The sequence below is a fragment of the Manis pentadactyla genome, chromosome 7 (assembly GCF_030020395.1).
Source record: "Manis pentadactyla isolate mManPen7 chromosome 7, mManPen7.hap1, whole genome shotgun sequence".
Lineage (NCBI taxonomy): Eukaryota > Metazoa > Chordata > Mammalia > Pholidota > Manidae > Manis > Manis pentadactyla.
The window spans coordinates 769,785-791,884 of NC_080025.1; the positions used below are offsets into that span (position 1 = coordinate 769,785).

A 22,100-nucleotide genomic window follows, 5' to 3' on the forward strand; every position below is an offset into this window, starting at 1 on the left:
TGATAGCCTGGTGTTTGCTGTGCAGGCACTAAGACCCTTCCTGCGGCTGTCTCTGAGCATCTTCCCCTGGACCCCGGCCAGGAAAAGGAGCCACAGCAGGTGGCTTGTGTCAGGATGTCAGGGTCTGTGACAGGATCCCAGTGCAGGGGGAGTGGGCCTCACAATATATGGGTCTGGAGACCCCCTGTTGGAATTACTGGTGTTCAGGGAAATTGTGGGAGAAAGCTAGCAGGACTGGGTCTCGCCTCTGGAGCCCAGCTACCACATCTGTGGACAGTCCTGGCTTCCACGGTGGGGTGTACGCTGTGCCAGGGCCGCATCCCTGCGTGCAGCGCAGCCTCAGGCCCCACCCCACCCCACTAAACCGGAACACGTACCATGACAAGGCCCTCAGGGACTCAGTGGGGGCATGGAGCAGCAGAGGCGAGGACCAGGCCATCCTCAGCATGGCGACCTGCCGACCCCATCTCTGCAGGCGTACCTGGTGGCCTTGCTGAGACAGCAGCCCGCGGTTCACTCAAAACTATTTAGTTGGATGAAATGAAATAATAAGCATCAAAGTGATTTCCTAAAAGCTAAGAAATTACTTCTTCACGGAGTTCACTCCCAGGTTATGGAGTAGAAAGTGCGGGGTGAGGTGTTTTTCCTCACGCCTGCTTCCCGTCTGTCAGCCCATCTGAACAGCAGTGCGACAGGAGCCTGGATGCACGAAACAAGGACACGGCCGTGCGGACAGACCCCCTTCCCGGACAGACCCTCTTCCCAGACCGACCGGCCCCTGGGAGGACCGTGCTAATAGTTGCTGTTTGCGCCTCGTTGAATTTCCCTCGTGAATCAGAAATGGAGCAGATTGGAAAAGATCAGTCAGCGGACATGTTCCGCACAATAAATTCAAACTTTTAATCTCAATAAAAGAGACGATGGCCCAGTCACTTTGAAATTTATGCCCTTGGTATAATGCTTCTGCTTTTGTTTTTTAATTGACCCACTTTCAAACCTGTCTTTCTTTTCCACAGTTCTTGGTAAAATCAGGAGTGCCGTTGGGAGTGCCCAGCTTCTGATGTCCCAGAAATTCCAGCAGTTTTATTGGCTTTGCCAGCAGAATATGGTGAGCAAACACTCGGAGCACTGCGGCTCCTCGTGGTCACGCTGACTGTGCCTTGTCTGTGTCCTCGCAGCTTCCCTGTTCCTTAAGACACCTAAGCTGGCCAACTGTGAGTGACCGGAGGACACTTCCCAGCCTCGGGGGCCGTGTAAATGTGCGATGCAGGCGGAGCAGCTGCAGGCGGGAGCGGGTGGGGGCAGGAAGGCAGAAATGTGCCCCGGGTGCAAGGGGAGGTGGCCGTGCATCTGGGTGTCCTGCCTGAGGGGCTCAGGAGGGTGGAGAGCAAAGCACCACCAGGGTGAACGTCACAGAGAAGGCAATGACATGTGCGACTTGGATGGAAACACGTAAACAACTACATTTGGAGAGATTAAGGGGAGGTTTTAGAAATACTTTGGGCTTTATATTTTATAGTCAGGAGGGAAGTAAACATACCATGAACTCTTTAGCTAATATATAAGCTTGGCATTAAACTTGATTCTGAGCTCCCTGAGGACCAAAGGGAAAGAAACCATCTATGTTTACGTATACTTGCACACATGTGTACTTCCTCTGTGTGTGTAAATACATATTATACATTCATGTAAATACATCTGCATGTGTGTATGCATGCATGTGAATATGTCTGATCTCTGTATACATGCAAGTGAATATGTGTGTATATATGCACATAAATACATCTGTGTGTGTGTCTACATGCACACACACACTTTTCCTTACCTGACTTAAGAAATTATTCACTTAATATTATTTGGAGAAATGGCTAAATCATATCCACATTACTTTATAAGATGATATAATCCATACATTGATTTCTTTCAGACCAAATGTTTTCATAAAATGCAAATTGTAGCAGTGGTGCCAGGTGATTTGGTTTCGTTTTGTTTTTTAATTTGCAGGGAGACACGGGAGTTGATAGAATGTCCTTGCACATCCAAGGACACGTACATAGCACAGCAGAGTTCCCAACTCATGCCTTGTAATCAGGATCATTAAAAAGTACATTCTCTCTAGTATTTTTCAATAAAACTCATTAAAGTTCATCATGAAATTTAGAGTTACCACCACATTGTCTATGACGTGAAGTTACAACCTACACTTAAAAAGGAGAGCAGGAAGGTTTAGAGTTCCTTGAAAGAAACAGAAGGCCATAGAGACACGCATTCATGTTTACCAGGCAGGTTCTTACCGTCTCCACCATACCTGTCTAACTGCCTTTAAAGGAATTTAAAGAGTTCTGTGGCACATTACCCCGCGTCGGGAAAGCACAGGTGGTCGCTGTCTTTAGGGACTCCTTGTCTGAAACACCCTACGTGTAGCATAGCACTTAGGAAGTGCCTGCATCCTCCCCACCAGAAGCAGCTGGCAGCAGACTTACAGACCCCTGTCCTAATACTCTGACATGTCTTACACATTCAGGTCACCCTTTGTGTTCACCTGAAAACCCTTTTGAGTCCAACTCTCTGGTGTGCCTGTTTCCTTCTCTGTTGGCCTCTATCTGCATTTGAGGCCTTCGCTGGGGGTTGGGGGCGCTCCTAAGGCAGGCCTGGCAGGAGAGGCACCAAAAATACAAGCACATGCCTCATTCATCAAAGCCAAACTGACCAGAGTGAAGAGCAGCGTTGCTAGCTGCTTCAGCTAGGTAACTAGTCTTCAAGAGGTAACTAGTCTTCAGCCAGATAACTAATCTTCAGGAGGTAGTCTTCAGTTAGATAACTAGTCTCCAGGAGGTAACTAGTCTCCAGGAGGTAACTTGTCTCCAGGAGGTATGTGGTGTGCAGGAGGTAACTAGTCTCCAGGAGGTAGCTAGTCTTCAGCTAGATAACTAGTCCCTAGGAGGTAACTAGTCTCCAGGAGGCGGCTGCTAGTCTTCAGCTAGATAACTAGTCTCCAGGAGGTAACTAGTCTCCAGGAGGTAACTAGTCTCCAGGAGGTAGCTGGTCTCCAGGAGGTAGCTAGTCTTCAGCTAGATAACTAGTCCCTAGGAGGTAACTAGTCTCCAGGAGGTAGCAGGTCTCCAGGAGGTAGCTAGTCTTCAGCTAGATAACTAGTCCCTAGGAGGTAACTAGTCTCCAGGAGGTAGCTGGTCTCCAGGAGGCGGCTGCCAGTCTTCAGCTAGATAACTAGTCCCTAGGAGGTAACTAGTCTCCAGGAGGTAACTAGTCTCCAGGAGGCGGCTGCCAGTCTTCAGCTAGATAACTAGTCTCCGGGAGGTAACTAGTCTCCGGGAGCTAGCTGGTCTCCAGGAGGTAACTAGTCTCCAGGAGGTAGCTAGTCTCCAGGAAGTAGCTAGCCTTCATCTAGATAACTAGTCTCCAGGAGGCAGCTAGTCTTCAGCTAGATAACTAGTCTCCAGGAGGTAACTAGTCTCCAGGAGGTAGCTAGTCTTCAGCTAGATAACTAGTCTCCGGGAGGCGGCTGCTAGTCTTCAGCTAGATAACTAGTCTCCAGGAGGTAACTAGTCTCCAGGAGGTAGCTAGTCTTCAGCTAGATAACTAGTCTCCAGGAGGCGGCTGCTAGTCTTCAGCTAGATAACTAGTCTCCAGGAGGTAACTAGTCTCCAGGAGGTAGCTAGTCTTCAGCTAGATAACTAGTCTCCGGGAGGCGGCTGCTAGTCTTCAGCTAGATAACGAGTCTCCAGGAGGTAACTAGTCTCCAGGAGGTAGCTAGTCTTCAGCTAGATAACTAGTCTCCAGGAGGCGGCTGCTAGTCTTCAGCTAGATAACTAGTCTCCAGGAGGTAACTAGTCTCCAGGAGGTAGCTAGTCTTCAGCTAGATAACTAGTCTCCAGGAGGTTGCTAGTCTTCAGCTAGATAACTAGTCTCCAGGAGGTAACTAGTCTCCAGGAGGTAGCTAGTCTTCAGCTAGATAACTAGTCTCCAGGAGGTTGCTAGTCTTCAGCTAGATAATTAGTCTCCAGGAGGTAACTAGTCTTCAGGAGGTAACTAGTCTCCAGGAAGTAGCTAGTCTTCAGCTAGATAACTAGTCCCTAGGAGGTAACTAGTCTCCAGGAGGCGGCTGCCAGTCTTCAGCTAGATAACTAGTCTCCAGGAGGTAGCTGGTCTCCAGGAGGTAGCTAGTCTTCAGCTAGATAACTAGTCCCTAGGAGGTAACTAGTCTTCAGGAGGTAGCTGGTCTCCAGGAGATAACTAGTCTCTCAGAGGTAGCTGGTCTCCAGGAGGTAGCTAGTCTTCAGCTAGATAACTAGTCCCTAGGAGATAACTAGTCTCCAGGAGGTAGCTAGTCTTCAGCTAGATAACTAGTCCCTAGGAGGTAACTAGTCTCCAGGAGGTAGCTGGTCTCCAGGAGGTAGCTAGTCTTCAGCTAGATAACTAGTCTCCAGGAGGTTGCTAGTCTTCAGCTAGATAATTAGTCTCCGGGAGGTAACTAGTCTCCAGGAGGCGGCTGCCAGTCTTCAGCTAGATAACTAGTCCCTAGGAGGTAACTAGTCTCCAGGAGGTAGCTGGTCTCCAGGAGGCGGCTGCCAGTCTTCAGCTAGATAACTAGTCCCTAGGAGGTAACTAGTCTCCAGGAGGTAGCTGGTCTTCAGCTAGATAACTAGTCCCTAGGAGGTAACTAGTCTCCAGGAGGTAGCTGGTCTCCAGGAGGTAGCTAGTCTTCAGCTAGATAACTAGTCCCTAGGAGGTAACTAGTCTCCAGGAGGTAGCTAGTCTTCAGCTAGATAACTAGTCCCTAGGAGGTAACTAGTCTCCAGGAGGTAGCTGGTCTCCAGGAGGTAGCTAGTCTTCAGCTAGATAACTAGTCCCTAGGAGGTAACTAGTCTCCGGGAGGTAACTAGTCTCCAGGAGGCGGCTGCCAGTCTTCAGCTAGATAACTAGTCTCCGGGAGGTAACTAGTCTCCGGGAGCTAGCTGGTCTCCAGGAGGTAACTAGTCTCCAGGAGGTAGCTAGTCTCCAGGAAGTAGCTAGCCTTCATCTAGATAACTAGTCTCCAGGAGGCAGCTAGTCTTCAGCTAGATAACTAGTCCCTAGGAGGTAACTAGTCTCCAGGAGGCGGCTGCCAGTCTTCAGCTAGATAACTAGTCTCCAGGAGGTAACTAGTCTCCAGGAGGTAGCTAGTCTTCAGCTAGATAACTAGTCTCCGGGAGGTAACTAGTCTCCAGGAGGCGGCTGCTAGTCTTCAGCTAGATAACTAGTCTCCAGGAGGTAACTAGTCTCCAGGAGGTAGCTAGTCTTCAGCTAGATAACTAGTCTCCAGGAGGTTGCTAGTCTTCAGCTAGATAACTAGTCTCCAGGAGGTAACTAGTCTCCAGGAGGTAGCTAGTCTTCAGCTAGATAACTAGTCTCCAGGAGGTTGCTAGTCTTCAGCTAGATAACTAGTCTTCAGGAGGTAACTAGTCTCCAGGAGGTAGCTAGTCTTCAGCTAGATAACTAGTCTCCGGGAGGTAACTAGTCTCCAGGAGGCGGCTGCTAGTCTTCAGCTAGATAACTAGTCTCCAGGAGGTTGCTAGTCTTCAGCTAGATAATTAGTCTCCAGGAGATAACTAGTCTCCAGGAGGTAGCTAGTCTTCAGCTAGATAACTAGTCTCCGGGAGGTAACTAGTCTCCAGGAGGCGGCTGCTAGTCTTCAGCTAGATAACTAGTCTCCAGGAGGTTGCTAGTCTTCAGCTAGATAATTAGTCTCCAGGAGATAACTAGTCTCCAGGAGGTAACTAGTCTCCAGGAGGTAGCTAGTCTTCAGCTAGATAACTAGTCTCCGGGAGGTAACTAGTCTCCAGGAGGCGGCTGCTAGTCTTCAGCTAGATAACTAGTCTCCAGGAGGTAACTAGTCTCCAGGAGGTAGCTAGTCTTCAGCTAGATAACTAGTCTCCAGGAGGTTGCTAGTCTTCAGCTAGATAACTAGTCCCTAGGAGGTAACTAGTCTCCAGGAGGCGGCTGCCAGTCTTCAGCTAGATAACTAGTCTCCGGGAGGTAACTAGTCTCCAGGAGGCAGCTAGTCTTCAGCTAGATAACTAGTCCCTAGGAGGTAACTAGTCTCCAGGAGGCGGCTGCCAGTCTTCAGCTAGATAACTAGTCTCCGGGAGGTAACTAGTCTCCGGGAGGTAGCCGGTCTCCAGGCTCGCTGCCCCTAAACCCTCTGGGCCCCACCTGGGCCCCTGCCGACCCCTCCCTGACTCACCCCCCCCTCCCCGCAGTTGTGCCCCTCCCAGGATGTCCCAGAGGCAGCATCACACAGCGTGTGGCCTCTTCATGTCTGTGAGCCGCCAGCAGATGGGTGTGTGACCCGTTCAGGTCATCATGGGCCCTGCCCAGTGTCCGAGTCAGATGTGGGCTGGGCTTCGCGCTGATCTGAGCCTTAAAGGGCGCAGCTGGGAGGAGGCAGCCCCGCCCGCCCTTGGCCGGCCGGAGACCCCAGCTGCAGTGTGTGCGTGTGTCCGCAGGACCCCGGCGCCATGCCCAGACCGACCTCACAGGACCTGGCGGGGTACTGGGACATGCTGCAGCTCTCCGTCGAGGACGTCGGCATGAAGTTCGACGAGCTGCACCAGCTGAAGCTCAACGGCTGGAAGATCATGGAGTCTCCTGAGAGAAAGGTGAGCGTGTGCGCCCCGCAGCTCCCCCCGCCACCGCTGTCCCTGGCCCCCCGGTGCCCGTGGCCTCACAGACACGGTCTGCTGCAGATGCACCGTGCGCCACACTTCCCCGCCTCTGGGTAGAAACGCAAGACCAGACTTCCACAGACGCGTTTCCGCGTGAGCACAGCTGGGCTGGAGTCGGGTCGTCCGCCACGTGCAGTAAATAGTAGGTTTGTTTGGGCTCCGGGCAGGTCAGAGATGATGCCGAGCAAAGGCCTGGGCGACCCTAGTCTTGCTGCCCGTGGGGCCTGTCCTTGGCCCCCCACCGAGCCCCCGCCTGCCCTGTGCTGGGAAGGCTTCCCATGGGGAGAGCCCAGACCTGCTGACCACGACCACCCCTGCTATAGGCAGCTGCCCAGCCGCGTGTCCGCACGTGATGGTGTGACGGCGGCCTCCTGCATGTATGTTAGCCTCGGCCCTTAGCGGCTGGAAACCCCACTGAATCCGAGCCTGTGATGTCACTTCCAAAGGCCTCTCGGCTCAGGGTCGAGGGCAGGCCTGAGTCAGCTGTGAGGGCCCTGATTTCCTGCCACACTTTAGAGAAGTTTCAAGTAATCATTTGATTTTTCTATACAGACATTGTCAATTGAAATAAAATGATTAAAAAATTTATCCAACATACTTAGGGGTGGTGGTGCTCAGTATATAGCGTAGGATGTAGATCTAGATGGAGCAGAGCTGTCACCACACACTGGCTGCCCCAGCAGGACCCTGGGTCATCACAGCGTGTCTCAGGCTGCATCCCGGCAGAGCGGGCACCCCCTCTGGCCCACGGGTAATGGGTAGAGGGCGTGCAAGTGCTTAAGTTGTGTGTGAGCTGGTGGTGGTACATAAGCAGGTCAGGTAACCTGTGGTTCATTTTGAAGCAAAGGAGGCCATGAGTAATGATTCCAAGTAAGAAGGTTATTCTAATAAAATACTAAATATGGAACTTACTAAAGTAGTAAAGATAGTCTTCAGACAGTCGAGTCTAAAGATGGGCAGTGGCCTTCCTGGTTTTCATCCTTCAGTAACTGACGCCTAAGATAAGCCCTGGACCTAAGCTCTAGGAGAGAGTGGTCCTCAAACGCATCCCGGGACTGGGCTGTAGTGCCCACGGGCGGGAAACACACCGCTCTGGTCACACCGAGGCTTCCAGGGCTGCCTGAGGTCTGCAAGGCCCCCTGACCCGTCCTCTCCCGTCCCAGGATGCCCCTTCCACAGGGAGATGCTCAGAGGACTGCTGATGTGTTTCTGATGTCCCACAGCTCAGAGGCTGCACAGGAAAGGGGAGAGAGAGATAAATATGGTCATGAGACTCCAAAATAGCTGAAAAATTTAGCACAGTAGCACCTCATCATTGTGGAAGCACGCTGAAGAGTCAGGAAGAGGCTCCTGTTTCTGGCCCACATCATTTAGAACAAGTGTGGGAACAGAGTTTCAGCCACCAGAACTCTCCACCCATGCTTGCAGCGGCTGCTGCCTGTCCCCAGAGCCCAGTCACACCGGCCCCTGGACACAGCCTGCGGTCTCCCCCAACAGCGAGGCATCTGCCTGGAGAAAGAGGGGGTTCGGCTTGTCCTCAGGCAGCCCTTTCGGGAAGGAGGTGATGGGCCATGCAGGGCTTCTGCCCTGACCCCCTAGGACACGGTCAGCAACTGGCCCGACTGATAGTGAGGGTCCACGTGAAACACTGGCGCATCACAGGGGACCTTCGCTGTTCACCTTTCTGACACACACACACACACACACATTCTAGTGTGACATTTGATCATGTGAGCTGGGCTCAGAAATAGTTATTTGCATCTTTTCACCATGTAAGTGGAAAAATCTCTTACATACATTTAATACTTTCATATATATATATTTATATTTTATTAAATTTTACATTATTATATTTATATATGTCCTGTATCTATCTTACATCATATTGTATATCTATGCATGTGTATAACTCATGCCAAGGATTTTAGGCCCAGAATGGAGAATGACACCCACATAGCCTTCAGGACCGTCCCCGGGAGTCATAGTCTGTTGGGAGGATGGCAGCCTGTGACAGGGCGGCAGGTGGCATCCCAATGCCCGGGAAGCTCGAGCTGGGAGCTCAGACAGGTGAGCGTTCATCTGTCAGCAACATCAAAATAAATCGCAGATGAGGCAAGTGTTAAACGTTACATGCAGGATTTGTTTCCTTATTTTTCCTTATTGTGTGAGGGAGTAAATTATGTTTATTTCCTTATTATATGAAGAATCTGAGGAAAGTTACAGAAAGTACGTCCCACACTGGAGGCCAGGACATCGTGGCCGAGCAGGGCCCACGGTGCTCGGTGGCGTGCGTGCGGCGTGCGGCCGAGGGCCCTGCCCTGACCATGTCTGTGCCTGGGGTGAGCCCTCTGACTCTCCCCAATTCTGACCTATGGTGCTTTTCAGGACGAAAGAAAGGTCCCCCCTCCAATACCAAAGAAGCCCCCCAAAGGGAAGTTCCCGATCACGAGGGAGAAGTCCCTGGACCTGCCTGACAGACAGCGCCAGGAGGCCCGGCGGCGGCTCCTGGCGGCCAAGCGGGCGGCCTCCTTCCGGCAGAACGCGGCCTCGGAGCGCGCGGACAGCATCGAGATCTACATCCCCGAGGCCCAGACGCGGCTCTAGGCGCCGAGCGCCGCGTCTGCTTCCCTCCGTCGGGACAGACCCTTGTACAGATGCTCACTGCCCGGTCTCCTCCGTGTCGCCGCTCCCCGAACACGCCCCGCCGTCGCGGTCCTCGTGCCATGGACACGCGGGGAGGCTGTCGCCCCGCGGTTTGCCGAGCTCACGGCAGGGACAAGACCTTTTCTACTGGATGGTCTGACGGACACTCAGCTCTGAGGGATAAGTGGGGCGCCAGCTACGCACTCTGCTCTCAGAAGATAACAAGAAACACCTCTTGAGATGGAACCCAGCTTACATTTTGTTATTTATATTTTTATAAATCGTGTGATAATAGAGGCAAGAATAACAAATAACTATAAATGGGTGCATCTCACCACTCACTCGAGGCATTAGATACCCCAGCGGAAGGTGCTACAGCTGGACGGGCAGGAAAGAAGGACCCCCGGCCCCCAGCCTGGGCGGCTTTTCCCCGAGCCCCACTGACCCAAGGCTCCTCGTGCCACATCCACGTGGGGACCAGGTCTCTCCAGCCACCAAACGCCCGACCGCGTGCTTCTCAGACCCAGGGGATCACAAGTCTGAACCCACTAAAAACACCCAGCAAGGCACCTACACAATCAAAAAATAAGCTGAATGTTCATTCGCACAAGGCAGTGACGGATGACGGGAAATCGAGAGTCCTAAGAAAGGCTGGCAGGACCATAAAGAGAGAAGTGTGGCCTCACTCCGGTGAAGGAGTCGTATTTTTTATTCCTTTGTGACTTAAAATATCACACCTGGTTCTGTCTTTATGTTTCACCATTTATGCTACATGTGAATTTTTAAAAAGATGTATATATATATGTCCTCAAACTGCTCTATCAGTTAACTTTCCAGGATATCCTTAAAAAGTTTGCTTGTTTAATATGACAGTTGTGATGATGTCAAAAGCTTAGGAAATATGAATGTGAGGGGTCAGCATATCTCAGTTTAAATGGTAAAGAAGAAATGTAGTTTACATTTGTATTTTTCCAGAATTCTTTTGTCCTATGCAGTATTGCTAAAGTCAAGAATATTATTTCTTGCCTGTTTTATGCCGAGGGAAAAAAAAGTCACATATTGTGGTTTCCAGCTAAGGACTTTAAGAAAAGTAATTTGTTTTGGGATTCTGATTGGCACCAGAGAAAAGCAGGAAAGACTCACGTGAGAAGGCTCTCCGTGTGTGGAGTTCAATGTGGTGCGGTGACTGTGTCCGATTCCGGGGCGCGTCACTGCCGAGCCTCGTCTTCGAAGGAAGAGCCGCTCAGATCCACCCAGCTGGTCCCAAACACAGAGTTCTCACTGTGACTCAAGGTAAAAGCAGGCTTGCGAATGAAGACAGACAACACCAAGCCATGCCCACCTGCCCTCCCGCTGCTCTGGGAGTCCCAGGCTCTCAGACGCGGGCAGGGCCCCTTCCCGTCACCCGTCTCCAGCACTTTGTTTTCTCAACTTGAATCGCACTTTAAAATGCGCCCGGCTCCCTCTGCAGCCCGATGGCCTTGCCGGAGCCCTCAGCGAGGCGCCCCGTGGGCGGGGCGCTCATCAAACCCGCAGCTCCTCCCTTCATGTCCACATCCCACCGAGCATGGGTTCATCGGAGCACAGTTGATACAAAGCATGTTTAGCTTCAAAGTTTTACTTTTTTAAAGCTGAGTAGTTAAGAATTCCCTGTAAAAACAAAACCCTGTAAATTGAGCCTCATAACTGGTATATATTTTACCAAACAGCCTTAAAATATATTTGGAAGCAAAAATCAGTACGAATGTATAACCTTGAAAAATGCAAAAAAAAAAAAATTTCCCTGAAATATTCTTCTATAAATGATCCTATTTCCCCAGAGTGTTCAAAGCATTTTTTCTACCTAAATCCTGAGTAGTGTATACCAATGATGCTTCTACATTCACTAGACTATGTTAAAAACAAATGTATTTGCAAGTATTGGCATTTCAGACTTTAAAAACGATGCATTATTGCAAGTGAGCTGCTCTTTAGAAATAACCACAGAGAAGCAAAGTCGGTGTGTCCACCTTGGAAGAGGAAGTGTAAAATGCACGTGTGCACGCCTGCCCACCCGCAGGTTTATCTACTGGCAGCTGATGCATTTCAGCCCACTTCCTTGAACTTGTATGAAACATATAACAACAAATTATAAAATTAGACAATAATTATTTATTCTAGATCCCAGATTCTCCTTTCCTGACTTGAACAAAAGTGTTCACTGGATTTGATTCGTTTTTTGTTTTCAATACTAGTTTTTATCTTAAAGCCCCCAAAAGTCTTGGCCTAAACCATCCTTAGAGGAGCAGTTCAACCTGAGACCAAATTTGACAGCAGCCAAGGTGGGGGACACATGTGAACCGCTGAGCAGTCCACCAAGTTCCAAAGAGCGTCCTGTAATGGTGGCGCTGACGAGAAACCAGCTGTCGGTGCCACGTGACTGAGTGCCATACGTTCAGTTCCCAGACAGGTGACAGTCCTCCAGGAAATGCAGAAAATAAGCTGTGTTTGCGTGTGTACATGTAAAGAGAAATAAAACTGTTTCTGATACTTGTGCTTGTTAATCAAGCTAACTTATTTCAGTCCTTTCTACCAGATACATAATACGGATCCATCATTCCCCGTTACGGATATAATTTTAATAAGAGAGTATTAAATTTGAGAATGCATTTGAAAATAATGCCCACATTCTATGAAGTTCGTCGTGAAAGTGCAGTGTGTGCCTGCAGCCAGAGCTCTCACTGGTCCATGTTCCCTGACAAGACAGCCAACAACTGTTGAAACCCAAGTATTTCTTCAGAAATCATTCTCCTCAGGGCCAACAGGGCGCTACTGCCGGGCTTTAGTTGGCTTTCAGAATCCAACACAAGTATAACAGGGCCCTATCATCTAACAGAGGCCAAAAGGCGAATGCCACCTGTTCACAAGAGCCCTGTCAATGTGGTTCATCAGCACATCTTCGTGCTCCGGTGCCGTGTTTAGCGTGAAAGGAGCTGTGGTCAGTGGAAGTGTTACCATGCTTTTCCTGGCAAATTTATATGACCATCGCTGGGTGGTGTGTAAGAATCAAACTGTTGTATGACACAAAAAAAATTACATTTTTGTTAAAAGGTAATGTTGATGTTTTCACCTCAAGACTTCCAGTGTTAAATAGGAAGGGTATCACTGGGGGGGAAATCACATTCAAGGTTCCTCCTTTTAAAAATATGTAGCCACAGAATCAGGGGAGGGCACGTCCCGGCCGGCTCCTGTGCCAATGGCTAGAAGACAGCACAGCTGCCCACCACACAACAGCTGGGTGGAGGTCGTTTTGGGTCCCTGTCCCCCTTTGCCCTGTCTTGGTTCCGCCTTTCTTGGTAGCATTATTGAGCTGCCCTGTGTCATCCTGCCAGGCCCGTGGGCACCCCGCCCACCCCACTCCAGCACATGGAAGTACAGGCATATGGACACCTGGTCAAGATGCCTGGGGCGCCACACGTGTGTGCTTCAGAGCAGCTCCCTGGTTTGGACCAAGCCTTTTGGTGGTGAGTGAGGCAGGGGAGGGATGACACCAGAAGGTCTCTGTTGGCAGTCTCTCCATCAAGCCGGCCAGAACCTCATGTGGCCCAAGGGACTCAGAGGCCAGTGGAGCATTGAAGGGAGACACAGCCAGTGCCTGAGCTGGTCTTTGCTCAGAGGGGCAGTCAGCCTTGTCCAGAGTTCTCACAGGTTCCCAGAACCTTCCGAGGGACAGAAGGCCCCATGCACCATGTCTGGGATCAGCTTGGGGAGGTGCGCATCCCCAAGGGGCCAGAGCCACAGAGCCACTGTGTGTGTGACCGTGGAGCCCCCCGTGAATCTGGGGACAGGCAAGCAGGAGACGGGCGATCATGGTTCATCCCACTGCCCAGGCAAAGCTGTCGCCCCAAACAGTGTCAGTCCAGGTCACCAAGACACTGCATTTGGTCTGCACGCCTGGAACTGGAACACTCCTGTCAACAGGCATGGAACCGCGTCTCCCAGAAATGGGCCCGGATGGCTGAATTCTCTATTTGTGACGTTTCATGTCTCATTTCCCCAACAGCTCCTTTCTCTCCAAGCCTGAACTCCCAGTTTTTCACATTCCACTGCAGACACGCCACTCTCATCAGTGGCTGAAGACAGTGGTTTTCAGTCCCCATCCCCAGAACTCCCAGGGCTCCGTTCTGTGTTCATCTGCTCATTTGTTTATTCTTGCTTGACAGTTTGGCTGGATACTTGAAACTGAAATAGGAAGCCACAGACTAAGAGATCAAGGCCTTCTGTCCCTCGGAAGGTTCTGCTGATGGGTAGGGCCTATTTGCCCACGTAGACTGGAGCTCAGGGGCGTTCCCTCAGCTCCCAGCACCCTTTGTCCTGAGCCATGTCATGCGGGTCACACCAGCACCTGTGCCTTCACGAGGAGTCCGTCTTGTCACCTGTACTATGCTGATAGTTGCAATAAATTGTGGGCAGTGAATAAAATGCAGGAGGAAAGGTGCCTTTTCCATAGTAAGCTAAAGGCCCATTAACACAGAGTGGCTGCAGAATGCTCTGGAAAGAATGGGAGCCAGAGGTCCCTCGCTGGCCGCTTACACAGCCTGGCGTCTGTTCACATGCAGGCCGACAGCTCTCCATCAGGTCTGTTTCCTCCCGGGCTTGACTCCCTCACAGACACATGGCATCTTGCCTCTAAAACCCTGTGAGCTCCCTGGGAATGGGGCAAAGCATAGGCTGGTTAAACATGAGGGGTCATGGCTCTCTCCTCAAATGTGTGGGATGCTTGCAAAAGCCAAGTCCGATCAACTGCGGCCCACAGAATCGGGACTGCCGGGCAGTGGTCCTTTGGAGGCCGTCCCGGCAAGGCAGGAGCCCGCCCCTGGGCTTCCGGAAGCTTTAGAAGTCGAGGACCAACATGGGGCGCTCTCCACCGCTGGCTTTGATTTCAAGTGTTTCTAGCTCTTCCAGGAGCAAGAACCATAATTAAGTGATGTGTTCATCATTACTTGAGCCCAGCAGCAATTTAGACAAAACTAAACATGAAAGTGACGAAGAAAAAATTATTTGCAAGCAGAGAAGCTGAGCCTGTGGGAAGCGCCAGGGATGGAACCAGACCCAGTGCCGGAGGCCAGGATGTCTTCCCTGATGCCTGCTCTCGGTCAGGACCCAGCGCACCCTCCAGAGAACGCTCCAGAGACAACCACCTCCTCATCCTTGCAACGCCGCGGAAGTTCCATGATTTTGTGAACTGCTGTCCTAACCGTGGTGTTTTGTCCAGTGTCAAATGGAATTATTTCAAGTCTCAATCTGAACACTTGGCAGATAAGTTCTTTGCAGAGGAAATGTTAGTTACCTACTATGAAACTACTTTTTAAAAGATTTTATATACACAAACTAGGGTAACAAAGGTTTACCACCTACTTTCTTAGATTTTATGCGACTCCTTCTCACGGGTGCTTATTCCAAACCTGACAGCCTTGGGAGGCCAGGCTGCGCATACTCACGGGGAGAGGCACGAAAGAGAGATTCGCGGCAGGTGTCGTTCAGATGAACCTGCTGAGTGGACAGTCATCTTCTGGGAGAGCATATCACGCTCCCCTGCTGAGGGTTCCGAGGATGCTCTGGAGCCGTTCGTGGCTGCACCTGAATGCTGCTGGCCCCTCCTCCGATTCCCCCCCAGCTCACGCACCTGCCCCCTAGGACCCTGTCACTCTGAAAGGGCTCAGCAGGAGTGTGTCTCTCTCCTCCCACTTTGTAACTGGTTTGCTGAATTCAAAAAGGTTCCCCCCAGAGTAGTTACTCCCAGCTGCTTTTGAACTTTTATTTCCAAATGCTAAGCCACCTCCGCCTTGCACAGATGTCTCATGCAGAGAGACGAGTTCGTACACCCACCCCCACAGTACATGCCAAAACCAAGGTGTGGCCTCAGGACCGAATCAAATGCCTCCTAGAAGTCAAGGAATGTTAGAACCAGGAAACTAGCTGTTAAAGTTTTAAAAAAGAGTATATAAATATATATACATATGAAATCATATGGACAGTGAGGGTGAGCAGAGTGCCAAATATCAAACATCTGTACAAAGTTATATTTCACTGGAATTAAACTATTTTATGTAATTCTCTTTCTCATGCTTTTACGGTTCTTTTGATAAATTCTATTTAGTAGCATGCAGGATCCCTGCTCTGAGTGTGCACGAAGCTATCCGTCACCATGGTTTCTTGCTTCTTGTCAATAACTTCGACCAGGATTGCTGGTCATCGCTTTAAGGCATTTAAAGATTGCGTTCTCTGAGTTCTTTTCTCATGACTCTCCTGACACCTCCCACATTTGATTTCTGTATTGCTAATGTTCACCTCCTGTAAATAGTTCTGCAATTAAATTTTTTGAGAAAACTAGCATTTAGTTTTGTATTGGAGTGAATTCTTGTGTTATTTTAAGGTCAGAAAAATATACAGACCAAAGAGTTTTATCCAGAAAAGTGCACCCTTTCTCATGACATGTTTTGTCGTCAACATAGCCTCAGTTTCTCTATCTACTAAGAAGAAATGGACTTTTATTAAGGCTACAGATTTCATATGTTTGCAAAAATGGCACAGATTAAAATGAGTTCAAAGTTAATAAATTTCACAGTACTTAGCGAATGGTCATTTTAGACTCTTGAGTTGCAGTGAGAAGAGCCGTGCGCCAGATGGTCGTCCCTGGCTCGGGGGAGGCGGCTGCATGCGGTCTGAGCTGGAGGAGCGGCTCCCCCGCCAGGGCCGTGGCACGACGCTGGTCCCCTGGCTGGGCCTGGCTGCCCCTCCTCGCCAGGGGGTGTCCCCTCCTACCAACTGCCCTCCGTCCGCTGGCCTGTCGCCAGCCAGCCTCGCCCCCTGCTGGGCGTTTCTCCTGGCCTCTGCTGCCCGCTTCCTGCCGGTCCGGAAGCTCTCCCCAAGGTCACCGCAGGTGGCTCCTTTTTGAGTTTCTCCTTCCAGGCCCCAAAGGAGCGTGAAAAGAGGTCTCGGGACTCACCAGCAGCTGGCCCACGTTCTCAGCACGCTGGTGTGTCTCAGTCTCCATCCTGCTCTGGCTGTCACGGGGCCCGAGGTGAGCGGAGGGAGGTGGCTGGTGAAAAAAGGGCCTACGGTGAGTGTCAGGACAGGTGGGCCGAGGCTCAGTTTCCCCCAGGGAGTTCCGAGCAGCCGGTTCACGAGTCTCGGGGTAAAACAGCCGCTCAGGAGTCTGCATCCATTTCGAGTTCTTTCCGTTTATGTCACTTTAATTGATCATGACTTGTAAATGTTTGCATTAAGAGAAACCATTTCTAAATAAATTGAGAACACATATCTAATATTTTAGTCTTCCACATACCCTATTTCTTTCTATTACAACTACAAGTAAAAGCTTTATGTATATATTTTTTAATTCCATAATCTTTCAGTTAAAGTTTTAATTTCCTTGGCATTTCATTGAAAACTTTATACTTTTCTCCACGTTTGGTTCAACACGGTTTTACCTGGGGTCAGTGACAGTGCAAGGAGAGCAACAGGGCATTCGTTTCAGACGTGCCAGTCCTGGTGCATCACCTACAACCAGAGTCCCACAGCGACGGGATCCTGACAACCCAGGCAGTGGGGTGGGGGGTTCAGGGGAACGTGGGAACGATACTTTCCGCTCAACCTTTCTGTAAGTCAGATGCTCCCCCAAAATACTCCTGAATTAAAAACAACTAGGAAAAGTCAGAGCTAAGAATCTCCATGCTTCCAGCTTGCTTTCCATTATTAAAAATTTAAATGAATAGCTTTTTGAAAATCAGGCCACTGGGAAGATTTCTGCTTCTCATTTTCATTTATTTTATTTTGTGAGCTCTTCAGTGAGCATCAGCAGGTTCAGAGACCCGCTTGCTTTCTGCCCGAGGTGAACACTGGGCACACACATGCGGCTTCGGCTCCTGGGGTGCCGCACACCTTTCTGTGGTTGAATGAGATGGGTTTTCCCTGAATAATTAGAGTCCGATGCCAGTGAAATCCCACCAAATGATCTCGTTTCACCGCTGTAGTCTTTTACAATTTAGAGTGTGAAAAATTCAACGGTTATGTTACAAAACCAAGATTCTGTGACAACACAGACCACGCTCCTAACAGGCATGTTTGTGTGTCCTGGGCTGTCCTGGGCTCCTCAGCCTCCGGGCAGCGCCCATCGGCAGCCACCCGGCACCACCCCAGGCTGCAGTGCCTCCCCTGGGCCAGAACCTGCCGGCAGGGTGGCCAGGCCCCTTCCTCTCCCCTTGTCACACCAGTCACTTAGCCCTCCGGCACCCTCACAAAACACAGACTTCCACTGCGCTGACCCCGTCACTGCCAAAATGTTGTGTCCATGGTTTGGACCCCAAGTGGCTGCTCCTGATTAAATGCTGGTGGGTCCTCAGAGCATCCACAGGCCGTGTCCTCCTCTGAACCCCCTTCCATGCTCAAGTCTTCCCCCAGAACGACGCTCAGCCTTACATCTATCATCACGCATCACGCAAGCAGAACGTATTTGCTAACTGGTTTGGAATGAGACCGTGAGCTTCTTGAGCCCAAGAAATACATCGGATCCCTTGTCAACATCTCTGGCTCCCAAGAAAGCACATGACACTTGTGATATTCTTAGGCTGATGGTGGCAGCTGGACACGTGAATGGACCCAGTGCCGCCGTGTCCCTCCACGTTCTCACCAGCTACGTACTTGCTGAGCAGTGTGGGTCCTGGGTAGAGGGCTGGCAATACTGTGACCCAAAGAGAGGGTGAGCGGCTCCCCCACCGGTGCCCTCACTCTCCACTTGAAGAGGAGGAGCTGTCAGAGGGGAGATGCGGACCTGGCCTCGTCTGCTGTCCCCGGCACGTCCTGCCCTTATGCACCAGCCAGCTTTCACCGCCGTGACTGTGAGGAGTCAGGCCAGGGAGCTGTCCTGGGAACGAGGTAACCGTCGCCCAGCCTCTCGGGTTTATGGGTTAATCTGACTTGCAGACGTCAGAAACGACTTGGTTTATAAAGTAAAGCAAACCTTATTACAGTCGCCAAGGTGTTTCTTCTCTGGGCAGATGGAGTTAGATGCTGCTGATCGGGCTCGGTCAGAGTTGCAGCGCCGAGGCCTCCTGCCGAGCACTCGGAGGCCCCAGCAGCTTCCAGGCCCTGCCTCCATAAATTCTTCATTATGCTGCTTTTTGGGTTAACAGTCACATGGAGTCAATATCATTTTTACATACCGATTCTTGTTCCAGGATGGGGAATAAACCGATGGCTACAACAACACTTATTATAAAAATATGAGCAGTCTGATAGCAGCTCCGCCAAGTGAGTCCCACGCGGCACTCACGCCCTGCGGGTGGCTCTGTGAGCCACAGGACATGACTCAGGAGGGACAACCTGCACTGCATGACTAAGAAAATCAAGGTGATGCAAAGAGTAGGGAGTGACAAGCCTTCTGTTTTCCTCCTTAAGTCTGCATCAGCCAAGGGCTGTGTCCTCCATCCAGCCATTTCTCACGTGATGATACTCGCCAACAGCCCCACAGACACGCGTCTGCATCTGTGGGTCCCCCACTGAGATTGCCGCCCAGCACCCAGCTGGGGACAAGGCTTGTCGGGCTGGGCCACAGTGCAGGTGGCCCCGACGCTGACCAGGTCCAGCCGGGGCCTTCCACATGAGCTGCTGGGCTGTATAATTTGCAGGTTTCATTCTGGTTTTAACTCATAAAGTATTCCATTATTTTGAGTCTACTTTCATGAGTCCAAGGTTCTAATCATTCACATCAGGGGAACAGAGGGGGCCCCTCTGTGCAGGGGCTGTGCACAAGGTGAGAAAATGAACACCGGTTCCCCCTTGTCCCCCCAAACCACACTCCAGGCTAAGCAGATTCAGAAAGGAATTCCCCATTCTGACTCGGTCACTTCCTTCTTGTAAATGGAGAAGACGCACTCCGGACTGGGGGTGGGCCTGGCACAAAGCAGCGCCCTGCAGGCTCAGTCCTCCCGCACCGCAAGGCCACCGCTGGCCCACGACGGCAGAGGGGGTTCGTGCGCACCCAGTCCACTGCTGCCACACAGTGAGAGGGTTAGGCTTGCGTTTCTCTGGTCAGGTTGAGCCACGCGGCACGAAGTAACTTCTAATTCATGATTCTAAACGCAAAACGTGTTCACCATCTGTTTTAGTAGTGGGTTCCCAAGGAATGCAGCAAGCTGAATGAATGCAGCCCGACCACCTCCCGCGGCTTAAGACAGTTTGCTCCACCCACAGGCTGCCTCCCCCTGCGCATGCAGCTGATGGTACAGCTTCTCACCCACAATGACCAACATTCAACCAGAAGTCATCTGGCAAAGACAATACAAGAAAAACATCACCAAGCCTAAGAGATAAAGATGGGTGATAGAGGCGGATCCGCGGAGCCTCGGAGGCTGACAGTCACCACTACAAAAACATACCTGAGATCGAGGGTAAGGGCTGCAGAGGAGAAGCGTAGCAACATCAGAGGAGGCGGCAGGAGCAGGTGAGGGGGTGAGGAGGGGACGTGGGGCAGGGGAGTTTGCAGGGACAGGAGCCTGCGTGCAGGCGAAAGGGACAGACGAGGGTGGATGGACAGCAGGTCCCTTCAGGGGATGGCAGTGGGAAGGACAGCGGTCTCAGCAGGAACCCTGGAAGGTGGGGCACCTTGGGGGACCCCCCCATGTGCATCCCCCTCCCCCAGGCCCTCTTCCTGCTGGTCCTGCCTGGCTGGGGGGCTGGCCCAGAGCAGCCTCCCAGCCCTCCGTCTGGAGTCAGGAGGCAGCGCGGTGCCTCCAGAAGAGCAGGCAGGTGGGCCTGCAGGGCGGTGGCTGTCTTCAGGGTGTCCCTTCCCACCGCCTTCCCCCTGTGGGGGCAGTGCCCGGCCGTTTCTCCAGGTGCTTCTGGCTGAGCAAGTGGGGGAGGGGGCTTGTCTGGCAGTTGGTTCCCTGCAGGGGAAGAGGCAGGAACGTGCTGAGCTTTCATGGTTACTGGGCTGGGGAGGGGCTGAGAGGTGGTGTCACGTGGGGACAGTGCCAGCTGGGAAGATGAGAAAATTCAGGAGGTGGATGGCGGAGACGGCTGCTCCAGTGAGAATGTGCTCGGTGCCCCGTAGCTGTGCCCTTCAAAGCAGTGAAGATGGTGGGTCACACGTGGTGTGCTCTATCACAGCAAGAACACACCGAGGCTGATGTGCACCATGTCACTGCTGACCAGAGGCATCCCAGACCCCGGGACGCTGGAACCAACCGTGGTGCTGGCTGGAAAAGAGGAAAGCGATGTGGTGTTGGGAGACGGCCCTGGTGAACACGGTTGGGTGGTGGGTGCCTGAGAAGTACAGACGATGGAGATGGTGGCTGGAGAGGGTGAGGCGTGCGCGGCCACCACGGACCCGAGCCTCCGCGGCCTCCCCAGCCACCCCGGGCTGGTGACCAGCCCCACCTGCACAGCACAGAAGTGGAGGATCCTGTGGTGGGAGAAGTGCCACCAGGCAGGACACTACTGTGCAGGCTATGCACCTGCTGTGGCCCCAGCCCTGTCCTATTCCTCACTGTTTTCATGGCTTCTCCTGCTCTGCACCAACGCCACCCTGACCGTGGCCTGCAAAGCTCACCCATCAAAGGCTCTGGGACCAGGATGGGCATGTGGAGAGCCCAGTGTAGGGCCACACAGACACTGTGAGCATCACATTGTGCACCAAGGATGACTGCTTGCTCTCCTCAGCATCTGACGCAGAGACCTGCACAAAAGAAGCAGTGTGTGGGGGTGACCTGTGAGCCTGAAAAGCACCCCATGACGTGTCAGGAGAGAACATCTCGGGGAAAGCCCAGCAGCTCCTGTGGCACTGAGCATGGCACACACAGGATCTCTGTGACACCGCCCAGCCGAACAGCAGGAAGCGAGCCCACCCACTCCCCTCTCCCAGGATGCAGAAGTGTTTCCCACGTATACACCCATTCTGGGATGGGCAGGAGGCAATGGGTGCTCATTCAGCCACTGGTCGGCTTAGGCAGAGATTCAGCCCCATGGATGCGTGGCTGTTAAGGAATGCATGTGGTGGAAGGGATCCTCCTGAATTCTTTTCTTAAACTGAGAGCTTTCTCTTGTGCTCTTAGGAACTTTCAAGAATAGGACGGAGTCTTGTCAGCGATGGTCAGTGTGCACGTGATGAAGAAGTAAACAGCCTCATGCTCAGCTCAGCATGGTCACTAAGATGAGCTCACTGGGGCAACGGGACACCTGCTCCAGGCGGCCCGAGGGTCTGGGGCAGGGGGGTTCCAGAGGGGTGGGCGCAGGTAGAGTCTGTTAAAATAAGAGACAAAGAGACCAGGCTTGAAAATTCCCAGAGCAGGCCGGTTACAGGAGCCAAGCTCAGTTCAGCTTATTTTTTGAGGCCAACCCACCCTGGGTCATTTAAGAAAACTCCAGTATCACCCATTTTCTGTAAATCATGCGTTTATGGAAAGTCGGCCTCCGAGGCCCTGGGTTTTGTTTCCCTGAGGGCATGTGTGGCGCTTCCTGTTCACCCACCAGCTCCAACTCAGCTTACAGCTCCCTGGCGTGCTGTGAGCGCCCCCCTGGGGCCGACAGGCTGTACGACTGGAGGCTGGGCCTCGATTCTGAATGCCGGTGTTTTTCCTCCACACGTGCAGCCTGCGGCGGCCGCTTCTCCTTCGGTTGTGGGTTGTGCTGACGTTTAAATCCCGAGTCTCCGATGGTTTGCGTTCTGTAATGAGGAGCATTGCAAACGCCCTC

General features: G+C 51.8%; 1 protein-coding gene across 1 annotated transcript in view; it reads left to right on the forward strand.

Moving 5' to 3' along the window:
• Window positions 1-16,704, forward strand: part of LOC118918937 (disks large-associated protein 2) — a 67,724-nt gene extending 51,020 nt beyond the window's left edge. The window contains exons 10-12 of the mRNA XM_057505026.1: window positions 1,017-1,108; window positions 6,507-6,659; window positions 9,111-16,704. Coding sequence (XP_057361009.1) covers window positions 1,017-1,108; window positions 6,507-6,659; window positions 9,111-9,329 — 464 coding nt within the window. The 3' untranslated portion in view covers window positions 9,330-16,704. The remainder of the gene's footprint in view (window positions 1-1,016; window positions 1,109-6,506; window positions 6,660-9,110) is intronic.
• Window positions 16,705-22,100: the final 5,396 nt, after the last annotated feature.